The 19,867-nt window shown below is 39.3% G+C and overlaps 2 protein-coding genes across 8 annotated transcripts in view; one reads left to right on the top strand and one right to left on the bottom strand.

Moving 5' to 3' along the window:
- Positions 1-453: 453 nt before the first annotated feature.
- On the bottom strand, positions 454-15,198 carry CZH9orf85 (chromosome Z C9orf85 homolog). 5 transcript variants are annotated; one of them, XM_030258456.4, is made up of 6 exons: positions 14,519-14,662; positions 11,507-11,718; positions 6,495-7,037; positions 4,142-4,248; positions 1,925-2,038; positions 454-1,157 (listed from the first exon to the last, which is right to left on the bottom strand). In XM_030258456.4, exons 3-6 carry the CDS (start codon positions 6,495-6,497, stop codon positions 980-982), a joined length of 402 nt encoding a protein of 133 aa, XP_030114316.1. In that variant the 5' UTR covers positions 6,498-7,037; positions 11,507-11,718; positions 14,519-14,662; the 3' UTR covers positions 454-979. The 5 variants fall into 5 exon arrangements, 3 of the variants coding, with proteins under 3 accessions (XP_030114316.1, XP_030114317.1, XP_002191578.1); XM_030258457.4 differs by having other exon boundaries at positions 6,582-7,037; XR_012053077.1 differs by lacking the exon at positions 6,495-7,037 and having other exon boundaries at positions 14,519-15,198.
- ABHD17B (abhydrolase domain containing 17B, depalmitoylase) overlaps positions 14,790-19,867 on the top strand; it is a 19,574-nt gene continuing 14,496 nt past the window's right edge. Inside the window, exon 1 of one of the 3 annotated variants that reach the window (XM_072922493.1) lies at positions 14,790-14,927. The gene's annotated coding sequence lies outside the window, so the exon portion shown is untranslated. Of the gene's footprint in view, positions 14,934-15,392; positions 15,533-19,867 lie in introns of those variants that run through there. The other 2 variants (XM_030258448.4, XM_030258449.4) reach the window with 2 other exon arrangements.

The following is a 19,867-nucleotide window of genomic DNA, read 5'->3' as shown; positions in this document are numbered from 1 at the left end:
TTGAAAAATGTAGTTTGATAATCAAGTTTTTCCATGCTCACTATTGCAAATCAGGCAAAGCACCAAAGCAGATGTGACACAGCATATTGTCATAGATTAATGTACATATATACACTGTTAGTTAAATGTAAAGACCAAGAAGACAGTACAAAAGAAATCAAATCATTCTAAATCCTGTAAAGACAGTTACTGCAACTTCAGTTAAGTTCTTTGTACAGATTAATAAACAGCAGAAGAGAAAATGGGAAGGGAGTAACTCTATAAGCATCACTCCACTGTGTAAGTCTTTTCATATCAGAGAAAACCACACCAGACCCAGATGAATATCTGAATTCTGAAAATGAAAAGAAAGTGTGATGAGAAATTCTAAAGTCTGCAGGCTTTTTCTTTACAAAATACTACAAAATATTTACAACAAGGTCAAAATATTTACAACAAATCTGCAATGCACACTTATACATAGTAAATAAGCTTTAATTGTTCATGAACTGTATTGGTGATGGCATTTACACACTTGTTTCTTTTTTGCAGGGGAAAAAATCAAACAAAAAACACCAGGCTTAAGGGTAAGACCTCTTTTGGAAACTCACTGAGAGAATGCTGCAAGTTCTTTCAGAAAACCATTAAAGACTGGACTTTCAGGTAGATTCTAGACTTTGGATTTCCATGTAGCAATAATACTTCCAATGGTCACATAATACTGAATTTTGGACAATTACACAAAGAGACTTTATTCCATAAAAACAGGAAGTTGTTATATGTATGAAATAACTAACTATGCTTACAAATAGAATTTCTGAACATTTTCAAAGAAATTCTGTTCCTAATACACAAAAATGTGTATTAATAAAAATCCCCACATGCATCATCATACACAAAGCCAAAATTAACATACAAGGACCTTAGATGTCTAATCAGGGGTTGGAGCAGTTTAAGGGCAAGCATGGTTTACCATATTTGATTGCAGAAACACAACCTTTTAGATCTCTGTTGTTTCAAAATTCATAGTTTTAAATTGTTCTTCAAGCACATCAGAGTCTTCATCACTATCTGCACTACTGAAATTTGTTTCAAAATCCAGCTCATCCTTCAATTTACTGCTCTCTCGGCCATTTTTAGAAGTGTCACTGTCAGTCCTGTCTTGTCCTTTATCAATCCTGTAGAAAGCAAGAGGGATATTATCACCACCCACTTCTGGAATTTAAACAAGAATGGAATAGAGGATAGAATATCCTCCTGGCATTCCATACCAATATAGGATGGAAGATGGCAGGAGGTGGGAAGAAGGGTAATAAAAGTCCCTAAAGTTACTTCACACTAAATAGGAAGGATATAAAAGTGCACACATATAAATACTTGAACAGCTTGACCAAGTAAGCAACTGCTGGACTGTCAACACAAACTAGTAAATCAATGTTTTATGTATCATGCTCAACAAAAAACAACCAGTAAAACAGCCAAAAGCCTGCTAAATGTACTGTGGTATTGTATATGATATTGAGCACAATATGTATTGTGCTCAATATCAGTCTTTGTTTAGTTCTACTGTTAATTCTGCTGATTCAGCTGAACCATCAAGTGGCAGATAAAATGCAAACAGTAAAGTGGCTTGCACATATTTTATGATGCTCTACATCAAAACCCATTTTGAAGTGCTTTGTTAAGAAGATATACAATTTACTCATAGGTGTTAAAATGTCTTATCCAAGTAGGACTTTTTTTGTCTCATCCTCACTAACGTCAATAAGCATTTTACCTCCAGTTTCATCTGAAGAAAGTGAGGAAAATTACTCCTACTGATTCATGTTGGGATTATTGAAAATATGGGATAAAGTACAACAGTTTCTTGGCAGTTTCCAAACAAGGCTTATTGCAAGGGGAATTATCAATACAGGACTGAAACTATGTACTCTGAGGTACTTACGGAATCACTATTTCTTCTTGTTTCCCACACTTAGCACAGATTTCTAGTTTACCAGCACATGGTCGACAAATAATATGATAAGGATCTTTTACAGTCTTCTGGAGGCATTTCACACTGTGAAGAGAGAGAAAATATGATTTAAAAAATATTGTGGACACTTATGAAGCATTCTGTATTCAAATGCAATACACAAAAAAGGAACAAACACTCACAAAAGAGGAACAACACATTTTAGGCTGGTTTCAAATTAAACACTCAGTGTTTTATCCATTAGCACTATCAAAATCATTGCCGTTCACCCCGCTCCCTTACTTTTTTCAGGAAAAATTACTAAAACAAATACTGAAAAAGAAACATTAAATAAAGAATTTTATATTTAAATTGACAGAATAAACATTTCCATTCATTTCAGTAGGAAGTTATGCAATTTTACTTTAAAATTGCATAATTTCCATTTTAATGATAAAAGCAGCATATGCTTTATTTATTTTACAAATAAAAAGCTTTCAGTTGAAACACTTGAATGACTTTCTCTTTAACTTCTCAGAGTATAAACTGAGTCAGTGCTAGACTTTGTTTTCTATAAACACAAGCCTGCATGGAACAGTACTTTCAACAAACCCAACCTAATAATGTAGAGGGCTTGGACTATTCTTTTTCAAAATATGATAATATTCTGCAGATTTTGTAATTTCCAAAATTCTGTGGCTTAACATTCAGCTCACATTTCTAAAGCCTTGTATATCTGGAGAACATAACCAGAACAATATACCCCATGTAATGCTGATCTCCTGACAATAATTTTTAATGCCCTCAAAAGTTCTTCCCAAACATATACTAAACACAGGCACTACCAATGCAAGGCAGATTTAATTATTTTTAAAAAAATAATTTAAGTTATAATAATTAAATACTCAGAAGTAAAGTAGGGAATACTTGTGATTGTACTAACACTCACAATTTTAAAGATGTTGCAAAACTAAAAATAAGTTGAGGTATAGAGAAGACCTCCATCCCCATCTTTTGCAATATAAAGAATTCATTTTTTTTTAATTGTCACATTTTTAATGTCTATTATGCTTTTACTTCATCCAGAAGCTTCACCTGTTGAAAATTTTCATAGTCTTGTCTTTTCAGAACAAAGGCTCAGCCACTGTACTGCTGGCATAGAAATTATGACCTGTAAAGCTAGAGTGCTCTGAGGCACAACTTCATTGTTCAAAAATATGAGGGAGAACATCATGCATTCCATTATAAGCTGCTGTTCTAAAATTTTTCTATGTCCAATGCTTCCCTGATTTACATGGGGGTTTTGCCTGCTTTCCTCCCTTTGGGAAAAAAAAAAACAAAACAAAACAGGATGCATATAGTTATTTGAGCAAAAGTGAAAAACCCAACTTCATCTGTAGTACACAGAACAGAGAATGATTATTTTTTATTCAGCAAGCCTTCTACCTAATCATTTATTTTTTACATGAAAGAGTGAAACTGGTTACTAATACCAAAATACATGGTACTGTGACAAACTTGGCTGTATTGTGCACCACAGCCCAGCTGTGGTTTCTCTGAGCTCTGTATTCCATTGCGGAAACACTGGCTGTGTCTGTTACCACAGGAGGTAAGGACCTCTGCAACTGAGCAAATAAGAATGAGCATCTCCTTCAGGAAACAAAAATAATTTATATGTTTGTGATAGATCATCATACAGTTATACAAAAACAAGCAATACAGAACTCTATGCAAACAATGCCAACATTTACTACATAGGATTACAGTTTCTTACAGAAAAGGAGAAAACATGCTGAGAGGTAATGAAATGCATGTATTGCAAACATTAGCAAAGTACACAAGTCAAGGGATGTGCAGATCCCTCCAAGACAGATGTGAAACAAGACCTTAGAAAACTGTGTTACTATATTCAGGAAACACTTTTTGTTCAGGAGGACACTCACGGTCTTGGAAACCTAAAGGTCCACAGTTCAACCAGCTTTAACAGCAAAGAGGTAAGCAGTTGCTTTTCCTCTGTGTCTTCAGAAGTTTACAATAAAAGACTTATGATTAGAAAATTAACATTGCCTACATGCTGTCATTGCTGACTCCACATTTTAGAAATGTTGCATAATAGCAGCTTCTTCTTCTGAGTTTCCAAAGCCAGAATATTTTCCAAAAGCTCACAAACTACATGATCAACAATTAACAAAAAATATCTTTACTTACCACTTTTTAGGTTTTGTCAGTAGTTTGTACTTCCTGAATTTTACTCGCCACTCCAAGATACCTTTGCAATGCTGACACACTCCATCATGAAGCTTAGCATTTATTTTCTGAATAAGTAAGAAAAAAAAAAAATCAATGACCTCCTGCTGTAAAGAGTAAAATCTTGCTTAGAAAGCATTTTTACCCATCTTATGATTGATACAGTAATATAAACATGTTTGCTTGATATTAACATTAAGCCTTTCATATAAATTTGTCCAGAGATTTTCTTGAATGGAAAGGGTACCTTGAGGATAAAGACTAAATTATGGTTATTATTGTTATTATAATTATTACTATTATTATTTTAGTTATCTTAATAGTGATACTTCTTTCTGTTATTATATTGCTGAAAATTGATTACTGTATGTATTTTATTATTTTCATCTCTAGAATTTTTACAAAATGGATTAAAAAAGAAATAAGCCCTGAAATACACAGCTTTTGTCCATCCAAATAAGACAACTTACAAGACTTAGCACTTAACTTGCTCAAGTTATCCCTGTACTACATAGTTTAAATAGTCTCAGGATTTTTCCTTAGATAACAACAAAGTAGAATTTGCAGTCAAATTATTCAATCTCTCTCTAATCCTAGCCTTCCTTCATGGAAAACATTTTTGCTCTCTTCACCTAAGATAAACATGTTTAAATGGCAATTTAAATCACGGTATATTTTCGAGACAATGAAAAATTTACCTTAATATCTCCCTCAATATTTTGTGTTTAGCTTTCTCAGAAATATAAAATGCCAACTGGTCAGTAGTATTCACACAAGAGAAGTTATTCTGAGATGGGAAATGGTACCAAACCACACTCTAAATAAGAAGCTATGTCCTTGTAGGCTCAATCTAATTTTATTTCTTCTCTATTTAGGAATGGCAGCACTAATGTTGTCTATCCTATGGGTGTTCATATTAATTCAGAAATAAAAATTTCACAGTTAAAAACCGCATATAATAAAAAAATGTATTTTTTTAGATAGTTTAAAAATGGCTACCATTTCAACATTGCATTATTAAAATGGTTTAAAAGACATCTACTTCTTAGCATACCTAAAAGGAGTGATTCTCCATTAATCTAGATTACAACTGATCTTATTCTTTCACAAATAAACTGAAAAAAAAAAAATTCTCCAAATACAGCGTCTTCTGAAGTCATTTCCTGCTTTTGTGAGTCACAAGACTTTCTTACTCCACAAAGCTCTGCTTCAATACATAAAACCAAAACAAGCCAAGCTTTAAAAACATAGTGTCTTATTCTATTCCAAAAAATCTATATGGCAGAAGAGACGCTACTTTCAAGTGAAACTATACTCTGGGACTTGTGTCTACTTTTTGTAGACATTGTCTACTTTTCATTAAACTTACACATTCAATATGAGTTTTCCTATGGCATGATCAACTTATTTTCTAAGTGATCAAATACAGACTTGACATAGTCAACCAAACAAGGTTTTGCATAGTGCCTGAATATTGAATACATAAAGCTGTGGTTCTGATGCATTATGGAGATATTTTCAAAAAAATACCAACAATTGCTTAATGTGCAAAATTTCTGAGAAAAGAAAATTTTCAGTAAGTTCCCAGTAGAAAGACAATTAAGGGCAATTTAATATCTCACAATTCAATATCTTGCAATTCAAACTGCTGTGAGCAGTGTCTGTGTTCAGTCTTTCAAATTCATGCAGTTCAAAGACAAGCCTTGTTTTCAGCACTTGTCCAGTGCAAAGTAAGGCTCCAAGCACTATAGCCCAAAAGCTCCCAACAACCTGCAAATTAGCCTGAACTTCCCAGTGCTCCCCTTCACTCCCATGATTTGCATTGACTGGTAAGCAGGAAGGCAGTTAGATACACTGTAATTTGTTTTTCCAGGTAGGAATACATTTATTGTTACTAGATATTTTTAGTTGTGCTAAGGCAGAATCCAGTCAAAAAATTGCAGAAGCTTAAGCTGAAAGGAGATGGCTATCCTTCGAAAGAAACAGTTAGCTTCCTTCATGAAAAAGATCTATTTTCCCTTAACAGATCCTGACATCATGGCTGGGGCTGGGGTTAGGAGCCATGCCATGGAGTGATTCAGGAGCAGGCTCTGCAAAGCCTAAAGTTACTGGAATGCAAGAGCCTGTGCTCAGGACTGCCCTGAAGAACAGAACAGAAACTACTTCAGAAACCTCTCATCTGAAGCAAATCCAAAGTTCATCAAACAGGCAGCCTACTACAAATTCTGCTAAATATTTGCTATGGAACAAGAAAATATGCACAGTTACTGTTCATGGAGCTTTATAAAGCTCTTTCCCACCCCAATACTCTTACCATCTGGCTCCAGAATACACAACAATCTCACAGTGATACATTTCTTTTTTCTTCTTTTTCTTTTTCCAATCAAACTGAAATACTGACCATCCCAAAAGCTGAAGATGCCAAAAATGAAGGGTCAGTACAGTAGGGCACAGGCAATCCAGGAGGCTCCCAGCATACACTGATGACAATTGCCTTCTCCAAGTGATAGAAGAACCAACAAGCAGAGGTCCTGTGTTGTTCTCACCAACAAGGTGGGGCACCAGGGAATGTTCTCACCAAAAAGGAGGGGCACCAGTGAATGTGGGCACCAGGAGAACCAAGCTCAAGGGCAGCTTGGGTTGCAGTGATCATGAACTGGTGGATTTTAAGGACCTTAGGGCAGTGAGGAGTGTGGGAAGAAGATCACTGCCCTGGACTACAAGAGAGCAGACTTCGGCATCTCCAAGGATCTCCTTAGTAGAGTGCCATGGGAAAGAACCATGCAGAGGAAAGTGGCCCAAGAGAGCTAGATGATATTGAAAAGTTGTATCCTTCAGGTTCAATTGCAATGCATCCCTACAAAGAGAAAATCAAGAAAGAAAACTGAGAGACCTGCATGGGTGGACAAAGAACTCCTGGAGAAACTTAAACTGCTAGTTTACAGAGGGTGTAAGCTGGGAAAAATAGTCTGGGAGGAAGAACACACAGAAATTGTCCAATGAGCCAAGGAGATGGTTAGGAAAGCTAAAGTACAGGCAGAAATAAATCTGGCAAAGACAATCAAGGAGTAGGAAAAAAAAAGATTCTTTAGGTATGTCAGTGATCAAAGACAGACTTGGGAAAATGTGGATCCTCTCAGAAGGGATAAGAATACAGAAGACATGGTTCCCCAGGACATGGAGAAGGCATGTCAGTGGGATTGAGTGTACCCTCAGCAAGTTTGCCAATGACACCAACCTGTATGATGTGATCAACACACTGGAGGGAAGGGATGCCATATAGAGGGACCTGGACAGGTCTAAGAGGTGAACCTGTACAAAACTTATGACGTCCAAGAAGGCCCAAGTGCAAGGTCCTGTACCTGGACTGTGGCAATCCCAAACACAATCCCAAAACAAGGTGGGCGGAGAATGGACAAAGAGTATTCTAAGGAAAAGGACTTTGTGGGTGTTGGTGGATGAGAAGCTCAACATGAGCTGGCAACATGCACTTGCAGCGCATAAATCTGGCCAACAGTGCAAGGGAGGGGATTCTGCCTTTTTATGTTGTTCTTGTGAGACACCACATAAGCCTTCAGATCTGGGACAAGAAAGACATGGACTTGTCAGAACAAGTCCAAGGGAGGGCCACTAAGTAGACCACAGGACTAGAGCACCTCTCCTATGAAGGCAGGCTGAGAGTTGGGGCTGTTCAGCCTGGAGAAGGCACTGGGAACACCTTAGAGCACCTCCCAGTACCAGAAGGGGGCTACAAGAGGGCTGGAGAGGGACTTTTACAAGGTAGTCACAGGCCAAGGGGGAATGGCTTCAAACTGAAAGATTATAGGTTTGGACCAGATTTTAGGAAAAAATTCTTTATTGTGAGAGTGGTGAGACACTGGAACAGTGTTGCTATAGGACACGAGAAAGCAAACGCGAGCTAATTGCTACCTTGCAAGGCAAAAAAGAGAGCGTTTATTTTCTGACTTTAACTTTTATACTTCTCCAAAGGTGACAGTGGATTGGAGAGTGAACGGGCCACCTCTCCAAAGACATTGGACAAAGTACTAGTACATCAAGTCTCTCCACCTCTATGGAGGAATGCAAAACAATACATTATTTACAGAAACTGTGTGGGAAAGTTTCCTAATAGAATGTAAATTTAGAAGGTTTAAGAAAACTCAAGAATTAGGGCGACAGAACAGATTCCCCACTGAAGCTGTGGGTGCCTCACCCTTGGCTAGGCTGGATGGGACCCTGAGCAACCTGGTCTAGAGGAAGGTGTCTCTGTTCATGACAGTGGGTTTGGAACTAGTTAATCTTTAAGGTCCCTTTCAACCCAAACCATGATATGATTCCATCATCACATTTATGTGTGCTAAAAATCACTTTAAGTATCCTGACACTGGCATAAAGATGCCTGGACTTGTCAACATGACAAGACCACAAATCTTACACAGCTACTAATAAAGGAATTACATTGCATCTGCTCAGAAGGTCATAAACAGGAAGAAAGACAACAGCTTTAAGTTCTAACTTCCGCCTTCTAAGGAGTACACACAGAGCATCTTCCCCCTCGTCAGCATTTTCCTGTATTTTTACTCAATTTTGATGCCTCAAGTATGGGGCTTTGTAATTAATCATTGGCTCAGCATATCTGAATACAAAAGCCACCACGACTTTACAATCCTACCAGGCAGTTGGTTAGAAAGTCAATAGAGAATCCTGTACTGATGTAAAGAAAGCGGTTAGAGAGTTTAACTTGTGTTTGTCTTTTAGATTCCCTCTGCTGAGAAAAAAAGGCATGATATTTAAATGCTACCATTACTAAAACAAATTGTTAATTTATTGTGGGTTTTTACACTTAATTCAGCATCTCCTCTGACCAAAATAATCCATAACACACCACTCTCAAAAGAAATGCAAACTTGAATAAGTAAAGAAAGCTGTCCCTAATGAAAGATTTGAGTAGTCTGTTTTTTCAGATTTTTGAAAATGCTAAAAAAGCATGTGAGAGAAGTTCCCATAATAAACCTGAAGACAATTTTTTTTGTTTCTCAGTTCCCAGTCAGAATAGGAAAGTCATTAGTAAAATCAAATAAAATCCTCTGGTGCTTACTTTTCCTATTAATATTTACTTTTTAACCTATTTTGTATATTATATTTGTATATTTTGTATACTTTCACAAACTCATGTTTTCTTCCTTTTTCTCATTTAATAGCTCGCTTTTCCTTGAGGATATCATTAAACCAAACAGCCCACACAAAGCCCTGAAAAAGGCTTGTAAATTTCATTATTCTTTTCCAACTTTTCTACCCAGCTTTTATGCAGGTAGTCAGGGCCTCACACACAAATAGGAGGTAGTGCTTGAAATTCATTTCTTGGTGTGAAAACTACTCCAACACATTAGATTATGTTTCTGTTGCAGCAGTTTCTCTAGTGTTTTCTTTATGCTCATTTCCCTGTTTTAGTCAATAGCTCTCTCTTTTCTTTAGCATACTTTGCTCCAAGGACAAGTGCAACTCCTTCAGTGCTTACAGAATGTCTATACATTCTCCAGGGAAATTACAGTTATGCAATACAGACATACCTAAGCAGCCTTAATTAGCATACTTTGCTCCAATGACAAGTGCAACTCCTTCAGTGCTTACAGTATGTCTATACATTCTCCAGGGAAATTACAGTTATGCAATACAGACATACCTAAGCAGCCTTAAGGTATGATGCCACAAAATATTCCATGTGCACACTATAAGCACATTCAGTTGTACATTAACGAATCAACGTTCTCTGCTCACATAACCTAATATTAAATCACCTAACAACTTTGCCAAAAGCAGTTCAGAATGTATTAAAGTAAACAAATGCACCTACACCTACTAACTTGGCACAAAATAATCCCTAGCTAAAACTAGCATTAAAGTGCTCACAGGTAGGATGTAATGACAGGGCTTCAAAGAAGCTTCACCATCTGCTTGTAAGCTTCTAATTATGCGTGAAACCTATGGGTATTTTGATTTCCTCTACTGAAAGCAGATTCCTTCTAGTGAGCACATATCAGTGGTATATTCTGCTGTAACCAAGTGTAATGTTAATACCACCCATAAACTTCCTTGTCAGAAACACAGGTGGCACTGCTTCAGTCAGCAAGGCCAAATGCAGCACAAGGATGAATGCAGAATTTCTGAACAACTGAACTTCTCAAAAAAAACCCCAAAAAACCCACAGGACCTCCAGCACACGACTACTAAGCAGTAAAAGCAGCAGACTGACAAAGGTGAAACTGAGATACCAGATGCTAGACTTCAGGTTCCAATACACACTACACAGGCTGAAACTGTCCCCCACACAGCTTCACTTGCTCACATATTCTACCAGCATTGCCTGAAATTCTTTTTTCTACAGATATTTTCTCATCAAGTGTATTTCAAAATTTAAGTAACATATGCATATAGCATTTAAGAGAGCACTGGAAGGATTCTCACCATCTCCCCCAGAAAGAATGGAAAATACACAAAGACACATAAACACACACACACCAAACACACCTCCTACATGCACCCACATATTCTCTCTCTTACTCTCTGCCCCACCTCCAGAGTTGGGTTAGAGTCCAGAGCAGTTGTTATACTTGCTCTTATTCTCCCTACATAAAAGGCTACAACCCAAGACTGAATGTACTTCTGAACCCAGAATAACAGGCTAGAGAGTAGACTTCAGTCTACCAAGCTACTCTACATTGCAGCAAGAAAGTTATCTAAAAAAATTGCACTATGGTTATCTAACAGTTCCAGTTGGCCACTGGTTTATCTCTATCTCCCTTCTGTGTTTCAAAATATGATTAATGACACAGCATTTAAGCTTTACATTCAGCTGTTCTCTTCCTAGTGCTTTCCCACAGTCTAAAACAGTGTTTCCACTAAAACAAGTGACTTATGCATGCAGCTGGCTGAAAAAGTGACTGACAGTTACACTGTGGTAAAGCTGAGGTTCAGAAGTAATAACTCCTGAAATTTAGGGAAATGTGGATTATCATCTTAATGAAAGGAAAGAAATGAAGAAACAAATCAGTCATTTGAGTGTAAATATGAATCACTTTGTGGTTTACCATCTTACTACAGTGGAATTCTAAATGTTCTCATTAAATGATATTTGCTTTCATTTCTAGAGCTACTGCAGTTTCCTTGATAACTTATGAAATATACTTTACATAAAACATATATTCATATAACATAATGTATATTCCTCAGCTTGGTGCTGCAAAGAGCTATTCTGGAATATACCATATAATGCAAACACCAATAAACAAATTCCAAGATTCAATAACTAACAAGACAGTGTCTTACCCTGTCCTGGCTACTGCTTCTTCAGGTCATCCTAAGACGCAAACTTTTCGAGCATTGTTGTAGCTGTTTCCCAAATAGAGAGGCAGTGTACATTGTTGAAAGGATGTTTCACCTCAACAAGTCTCAAGAGCAATGCTGTAGTAAAGACTGATCATTAGAGGAAAGACAGATGGGTCTTCTATCATGTTCTCAAGTAATCATGTCTGTGGCCTCTAAGATTAGAAAATGGATGACACAGTCATTGTCAGATAAAGAGCACAAAACATTTCAAAAAACCAAAAACCAACTGGATAATGACTGCCAGCAGAGAAAAGTCAAATATTATTAGATCAATTTCCTCTGCAGATACTGCTTCACTAAGAGAAATAGCATAACACCATAATAATTAACTACCTCAACTCCACCCACTGGATCTGAAGCTATTGTAGTAAATATTCAACGTTGTTAATGCAGTGCACAGTTGCAGCAGGATCCAAATTTTAAGCTGATAAGCATTTTGCAGCCTTTCAAGATAGCACCGCATTGGACAGTGTACAACAGTAGACAGGCCACATACAAAAACCCCCCTATGTTTAACAGTGAATTACAGGAGATCTATTCTCTTTGAGGAGCTTTAAGCATTCTTTTGATCTATTGAGCTAATGAGAGGTAGAAAAGAGTATGCCCCACTCCTTTATCAGTCCCTATGATAGAATTTCTATGATTTCTTCGTTTTCCTCATCATACCTTGAACATCCATGACATATCTGATCATCCAGGACTGCAGAAGACAAAGATGCAAAACTGTCATCATTCAGCATAGTCCATATCTAAACGATGACATTAATCGCCACTTCATCTTTGCTAGTCTAACTTCTTTAAAACAGCAAAATGGGGCTAGCATCATTATAATGACCCCTGTGTATCCCTGTCCTGTTCTGGCTAAGCCTGGGTTAATTTTTCCAGGCTAGGACACTAAGGTTATTCTATACCACCTCACATCATTTTGCAGGAATGGGGGGAAGGGTCCCTTCCAGGTCACGTAGTATGGTGTGGTCTGGCACTGCCAGAGGTTCCACATAGTGAATGCTTATGTGTGAATAATCTCTTCTACACTATTGCTGTGACTGTTTTCTTATTTCATTTGCTCTTTTCAGTAACTTGTTCTTATCTGAACATGTGATCTTTTCTTTTTGTGCCTCCAATTCTCTTCTCCAGGGCTATGCAGGAAGAGAGGTAAAGGGAAGAGTGAGCGAGTGAGTGGTGCATGGCTTAGAGTGTTTCAGTTGGAATACTAAGTTGGGGAATATAATTCCTAAAACACAGCAGTACCTTAAGACTTGAATTTGTACCTGACAGGATGCCTTAAGAAAAACGAATGCATCCTTTCCCCTTACTAAACATTATCTAACCCCAGAATAGGATGCTACTTCCACACACTCAGCCCTCTCCATAAACCAGCAGACACAAAGAGGAAAGAAATAATTTGCTTGAAATGGAAAGCAAAAAGAGACAAGTTGATGTCCACAGTAAACCTCGGCCACATAAAAAAAAAAAAAAAATTGTGAATGCATGATATTGTGTAGCCAGTTCTACAGGATAGCAATTATTTTTAAAAGAAAGAAAAACAGAAAAACAGTCACGTGGGTATTGAAGTGATTATTTCAGTTACAAAACTGATATCAGAACTCAGTTTCTCTTTGAAAACTATTTAATAGACCAGCTCTCTATGACATTTTTTGTGTGTATGTTTGTACCCAGCCAGAAAATACTCTCCTATCAGAGGTCATGCAGTGACTCACACAACAAATAATACTGTCACTGCTTAGAATCCCAGAAAAGCAGCCTGTTCAACTTGCAGAACCAGTCCTAAAAAAAAAAAAAAAAACCCTCAAAAAATAATCAAAACAAGCCCACAAAAAACCCAAACCTCCCTCTTTGGCATCAAAGCTTTAATTTACTACTTTGTTCCACTCCTTCAGCTCTTTTTGACAACCCGGGCAGGTTCAGTAAAAAGGGATATTGATGTGACAGCAACAGCACCAGATAAACTCTTCTAGATTATTCATCCTCTGTTTTGTCCTAGTCACCTTCTTGGTTTAGCCTGCAAGATGAAAAACCCCACTTTGGTGGTGTTACTGCTCAGACACACTACGTGTTCTTCAGCCTCTTTTGTATATTACGTTACCAAAACTAAAAGCACAGAGCCTGTTTCAAGAATATATTGTAGACCATTTCCCCTTCCCTGCTTAGAACCAAAATAGACAAAACAGTCTTCTGGAACAACAGAGTGAAGACGATAACTTTTGTAGCAAAAGTGCTGATAGACTAACTGAACACACCTTTCTATCTAACTTACCAGAAGAGACCCCTTTTTTAATAAAGAAATTGAAGTACACATGAAAGTTATCTCAAAAGTAGGCCGACTGAAGCTAGGTATTTACATGTGATGGGGCAAAGTTGTTTAAACGAAGCTCTCAAAACATCAAGATTTCTGAGTTACGACCACATTGTCACAAACCTGGAGATGAGCAAACACCTTTCAAGAAGTGGTGTGGATAATGCGCCATTGAACATTGAATTGCTGCACTCACTGCACAAATGTAAGCGCTTTATTTCAGTCTCCCTCTTACAATTCTTTGGCTTAACTAGGTTTTTTCATGTCATAAGTCTCACACTACACATTTGCTTACAGTGACAACTGTGTGAAATGTGTCCTAACGATTCTCTCTTAGCAGCACTGTGCCCGCTGTGGGCGGACCCGGGCCAGAGGTATCTCCATCACTAAAGCGGTCCCTCGGCATCCACCGTCGCGTGACTTGCTTTGTAATCCCGAAGCCCATCCGGACCTGGCACCAGACCTCACAGGGACAGGATACGGCTCCAGAGACCGTAGGGGGACCTGCCCACGCTTTCGGCAAGAAGCCCTTCCCGCCGCTCCGGCCCCAGGTGACGCATGGCCGGCAGAGGGGCGGCTCTGGCGCCGGGACAGCCCCGCGTGTCCCGGGCCGGCCGGGGCCCGCCGCCGCCTACCTTGCGCCGGGCGCTGGTGTCGTACTTGTCGTTCCTGAAGGCGTGCGCGTTCTGGTGGCGCTGCGGCCGCGTGCGCGACACGTTCCCCCGCTCCGAGCTCATCCCGGGCCGGCGCCGCCTGCCCCGGAACCGCTCCGCGGGCCCGCCCGCGCTGGGCGGCGCCGCCGCGGCCGCGCCGCCATTGGCGCTGCGGCCCGCGGGCCCCGCCCCGCCGCGGTGCAGTCGGCGGGCGAGGCGAGGCCGGCTCCGCTCCGGAGGCTGCGCGGGGCGGGCTCGGCGCTGCCAGGGCCGCGCGTTCTCCGGCGCGGACGGCCGCCTCCCGCCGCGCCGTTACTCAGCACGGCCGGCATCCCCACACGCCACCGAGCCGGCAGCCGGGAGAGCGCGGGGCCGCCGGGCGGAGCGCCAGGTGCAGGTATGGGCCGTCCTCCCGCGGCGCGGCGGGACGGACGGTGCGCGGGTGCCCGCCGCCGCCGCCGCGTGTGGGCGAGATGTCTCCTCCTCGCGGGTCCGTCCGGGTCGCTTCCCCCGCTCGGCCCCGCGGCCCGTCCGCGCAGGCCTGAGGCGGCCCTGGAGCGGAAAGGCCCGCGGCGGCGTCTCCTCAGAGAGGCGGGCGGCGCGGCTTCGGTCTGCGGCACGGGCCGGCTGAGAGCTGCCGGACCCGCCACCCTCCTGTCCATGTCCCTGTGTCGCGGGGCTCGGGGGTCTCCGTGGGTGCCGCCTGCCTCGGGCTGCTCAGGTGCTGTGGGCGATCTGTCCCGGTGCTCCCGTCTTCGACTTGCCCTGGACTCCTTTGTTGGAAACGGGCGCACTGGCTGGTGACGCGATTGTTAAAGTCTGGCTTTTCGCGGCTCCAAACAGTGCCTTTGAGTCACTGCTGAGGACTTCGGCAGGACCCTTTTCAGATGCGGACGTCTGAGGAGTTGATTTAGTTCCCGCCAGCCTGCTTAAATTCATTCCTTCAGCTTCTGCAATTGAGGGTGGGAGTGACGCTGGCCTTACCATTGCTCTCAGGTATTATTAATCGAAAAAAATGTAAAGTATTTGGTCAGTAATTAGGAGAGTTGGTGGCTGCGGAAATCGCAGTCGAAGCAGCTGAGGCGGAGCTCCGCGTTGGCGGCCGGCCGGCTGCGCTGGGACCCGCGCTGGGGCACGGCGGGGCTTCAGCTCCGGCAGCCGGCGGATGGATGGCTTTAGCAGCAGCTCCGGGGGCACAGTTTGGCTTGGAGCATGCAAGGTATTAGGTAATCGCCTTAATTCCACACCTGTGTATCTGGAACCTTTAGAGGTTTAGTTTGTTCTTCGAGTGATAAAGAATGTCTGGATTTTTTAGTTAATGTTTCCATATTCCCTGTCTTATTTCGACTATGCCGTTAGGTTTTGATATATACAAAGTAACCAGCAGAGGATAAATAATGTCTCTATGTATGTGTTAAAATAGCTAGAGTTTGTAAGACTAGAAGGGGTAGTTTTTTGTTTACAATCAAATTAACCAAAGTAAAGTTTTGGTTCCATCAGGCTTCTCTGTTTTCTTGTAACCTACTTTGTCCCTTGAAAACTACCTTAAATATTTACTTCACAGTATTTCTTAATATAGGTTTTTTATAATCAAATATACTTTCTTTGTGTTGTCTTCTGGACTTACTGTGTATTCTTTCTTAATAGTCTCTTAATCCTTTTATGTGGTACTTAATCAGACACTAGTTCTTTTTCTCTGAACATTTTGTTGCTTTAACTGTTGGACTAGTTAAAGGACGTTCGTACCATTCTGTTCCATTTTTAATATTACACAGGTGTTGAAGTACATATCGGTACTTCAGTAGTGGCTTGCACTAACGTTCTCATTATATTGTCTTCAATGAAAGTGTTAGAAAAAATGCTTTAGAATTTCTTCTTTCAGCAGTAGATAATGAACAGTAAAGATGAAAGAAAACCCTAAACAAACATCAAACCCACAACCAAAATACACACAAATAGCAACCAAAAAAAAAAAAACCCACCAATTTTAATTTCGTGCCCGTTATGTTTTGAACAACACTTAAAGTTCCAAAGCAGCAGTTATATTTATGAGTTTGACTTTGTTCCTGTGAATAGTTCCCATGAAATAGGCAATTTAATTTAAATAAACAATTAGAATATTTTATATTGAATGTAAATATAAGATTTCTAGATAAGTGGTTGCAAGGTTTTGCTGGTTTTGAAACTGATACATAGTGAAGTATTCAAAGATGTGACTAATAGGTTCCACTGTGCTGTTATTATGTACAGAGATAGGAGGACAGGAATAATTACTTATATGAAAAAATTACTTTTGTGTTATCCTAGGAAGCACAAGATAAGTACTTCAGGTGTTCTTTAAGATTAAATAGACATTTTCTCCCTTCTGTCAGCCTTTATGAGAAGGCTAATTGCCACAGAATGTATTGAAATTACTGGCTGTGGGCAGTTTTATATTTGTAATTTTATATATTAGGTCTTTATTCACAAGAGAGTTAAAGAGATAAAACTGATAAAATGCTCTAGCTTTCCTTTTAAAAGCTATCTCAGAAGGGGTAAGTAGTACAGCTTGGACGTGTTTTATTTTTTAGCCTCTATTGCTGCAATAGAAGAGTTTTCTGCAGTATCTTCCACTGAATTTTTATGCTTAATTACTATGAAAAGTGCAGTATAATTTTAAAGGGGATGTATATTTCTTTATTGTATTTTTTGTTGTTAGTATATTTTACCAGCTGTAGGAATTGTGTTTGCAGAACGGCATTGGCATTTTTATCACTACTGAAATGTCAAGTAGAAAGTGAGATAGTTGTGCATTGGATTGTGTTGATCTCAGAATCTGATGATGCTGTAATGAGCACAGAGATTTACATCATGCATACTCAGAAGGTGTTAGATTATAACTTAGGTATTCACAACATATCTTAGTCAAATGAGTCCCATTAAAGTTACTCATCTGTACTTGTGGAACCATATGCTTAAAGTAATCTAGTCAAAGTTGTTTTTGCCTCAGCTTCCTGAAGAATACAGATAAAGCACACCTCCAGCTTATTCACACTCTCACATGAATACAATCCATCACAGTGAATGACAAACCAGTTCCAGTATAATAGAAACACTGTTTGCATTTAGTTGGAGCTTTTCTGTGGAAGTTCAGGGGGTGTTTTGTATCAAATTGGTTCAGTTAGTGACCTGCTGGTTGTGTTGGGTCTTCTGAGTGAAGAAAGTAGCAGGTGTTTGTTGTAAAGAGAGTTGTTATTAGCCATGATTAGCTGGAGAGTTACTCTGAAATCGAAATATTTTGTTTCAGTAGGCATATTTTCAATTGGATTAAAAGATCAATACATAAATCCTGCATTAGTCTAGCACAGGGGAGGAATAATACTTCATCTGTTGTCTTCAGCATGTTATTTGCCATATCTGGTGACAGCCCATTTTTAGCACATTTAAGCTATCTTGCAGGACAGTACCACCACATCTGCTAATTCACTGTGGTTACTGCAGTACTGCCCTGTGTGTGAATCCTGCAGGCTAGTTTCCAGTCTTCTAAAATTACTTTGGCAAATAGAAAATATTTTCTGAGTGAGATAATATTTGTAGTGTTGCTGGGCTGTTTATACTTACAAATAATGTAAACTCCTGTTCTAATTATTTCTGACAAGTTGATTTGGAAGAAATAAGAAATTCTGTAGTTCTCATTGTGTGCTGGTATAGAGTGCAATCCACTTTTCCTGGGCAGGACAAGCTGTTTATATCTCACTTTTGGAGGTGCAAATTCTTTCAAATATTTCACAAAAAATAATAATCACCCCCTTAGAATAAAGTATAATATCTAACTTCACCTTTAGCGTTTCTGTAAAGGTGGGAAAACTCACTTGGAACAGATCCTTTTAATAGTTTCTGATAGAAATATAAGTAATTTTTGAGTATTGTGTCATAAGTGCTTGGGAGAAAAGCATGTTGAGGCATCACAGGAGTTTCTCTGGACTGTGAAGATGAACTCATTAAGTGCAGCTGACAGAAGTTGCTTCTTTGGTGCTCATAATTACAAGAGAAGTGAAGAAGGAACAAATACACACCACCACCCCCAAAACAATAGGATTTTCACTTTATATAAGACAATCTAAACCTTTTGCTAATAATTAGACTTCCTCCATAGACTCCTTCCATGTATCCTGACTTGTGGGTATAACTGAAACTTGATGTTCACATAATCTCATCTGATGGGGATGAGTTATTCCAAATTTGTGAGACTAATTGTGCTGAAACACAATATTATTTTCACTTTGGCATGCAGGAATATGGTCCTTTATCTTCTTTAAGAGCCTATATACCTTCTTATGGGAGCCAATCAGTACTTCCCACAATATCCTCTATATTTCGAAGTGATCTCCCATGTCTAAGCCTCTGTGGTTTCCCTCTGTTTTGAAGAAAGCTAGAGACCTGGGGTGAAACCCTTAGCTGCAGCAGCCTCTTTTTTTGTGGTAGTCCATGAATGCTCATATGTTTGTCAGACTGTCTCACTGTGCCTGTTTTTGCTGCTCTAAAAGTATGCTCCATGTAACATTGTTTGCAGTATGCTTTCATACTGTATCACCAGGAAGAGATCATTCACGCATCCAAAAATACAGATAGTTGTTCTGTGATACATGTTAAAGTGTTTTTGCAGCACTATCCTTGAAGCTTCATTAAAAAGAAATTTAGACATGAAAACTAGGCTTCTGTACAAATTTAAGGACAAAATTTGAAATAGCTAAATACTTTAGGTGTCATAGTTAGCAGTAAGATTTTATTGTTGGGTGACCCAAATAGTTCTGGAACAGCATGGTACTGTAGACAACTGAAATCTGCTTGTTTTGTAGCTTGAGTCAAAGTCAGTATGTGAAACTGTGTTTATGTTCACAGGGAATTGTCAGGAGATGAACTTGAGACCTGTGTATAGATTTGGTATGAAAAAGTTGTTTAAAATGCAATGTCAGATGCCTTAACACATGGAAAGTAGAGTAAAAGCTTATCTTTGGTGTGCTGGTTTCCAGCATGGTACTTGTCAAATTCCATTTCTCTTCTTATCTCTGAGAAAAAGTATTGCCACAAAAAAGGATTTTTCCCCACTCCCTTCTCACTGCTCTAAATTAAGAGAACACAATGTCTGTTTTAAGGGCAACTGTATCTTTACCTATCTTGCTTTAGGTAGGTGTGTTTATTTTTTTTCTCCCCTCCCCACCACTGTTGAAACCAATGCTTTGAATTGGTTCTATAGATTATATTGCTGTAGAGCATTTAGTATGGGATGTGTTTCTTGAAGCATGAAAAAAAAACAAAACAATTGTGTCATTTATACAATCCAAATTCCTA

This window comes from Taeniopygia guttata, chromosome Z, assembly GCF_048771995.1.
Source record: "Taeniopygia guttata chromosome Z, bTaeGut7.mat, whole genome shotgun sequence".
Classification (NCBI taxonomy): Eukaryota; Metazoa; Chordata; class Aves; order Passeriformes; family Estrildidae; genus Taeniopygia; species Taeniopygia guttata.
This window is presented reverse-complemented; position numbering and strand designations above follow the sequence as displayed.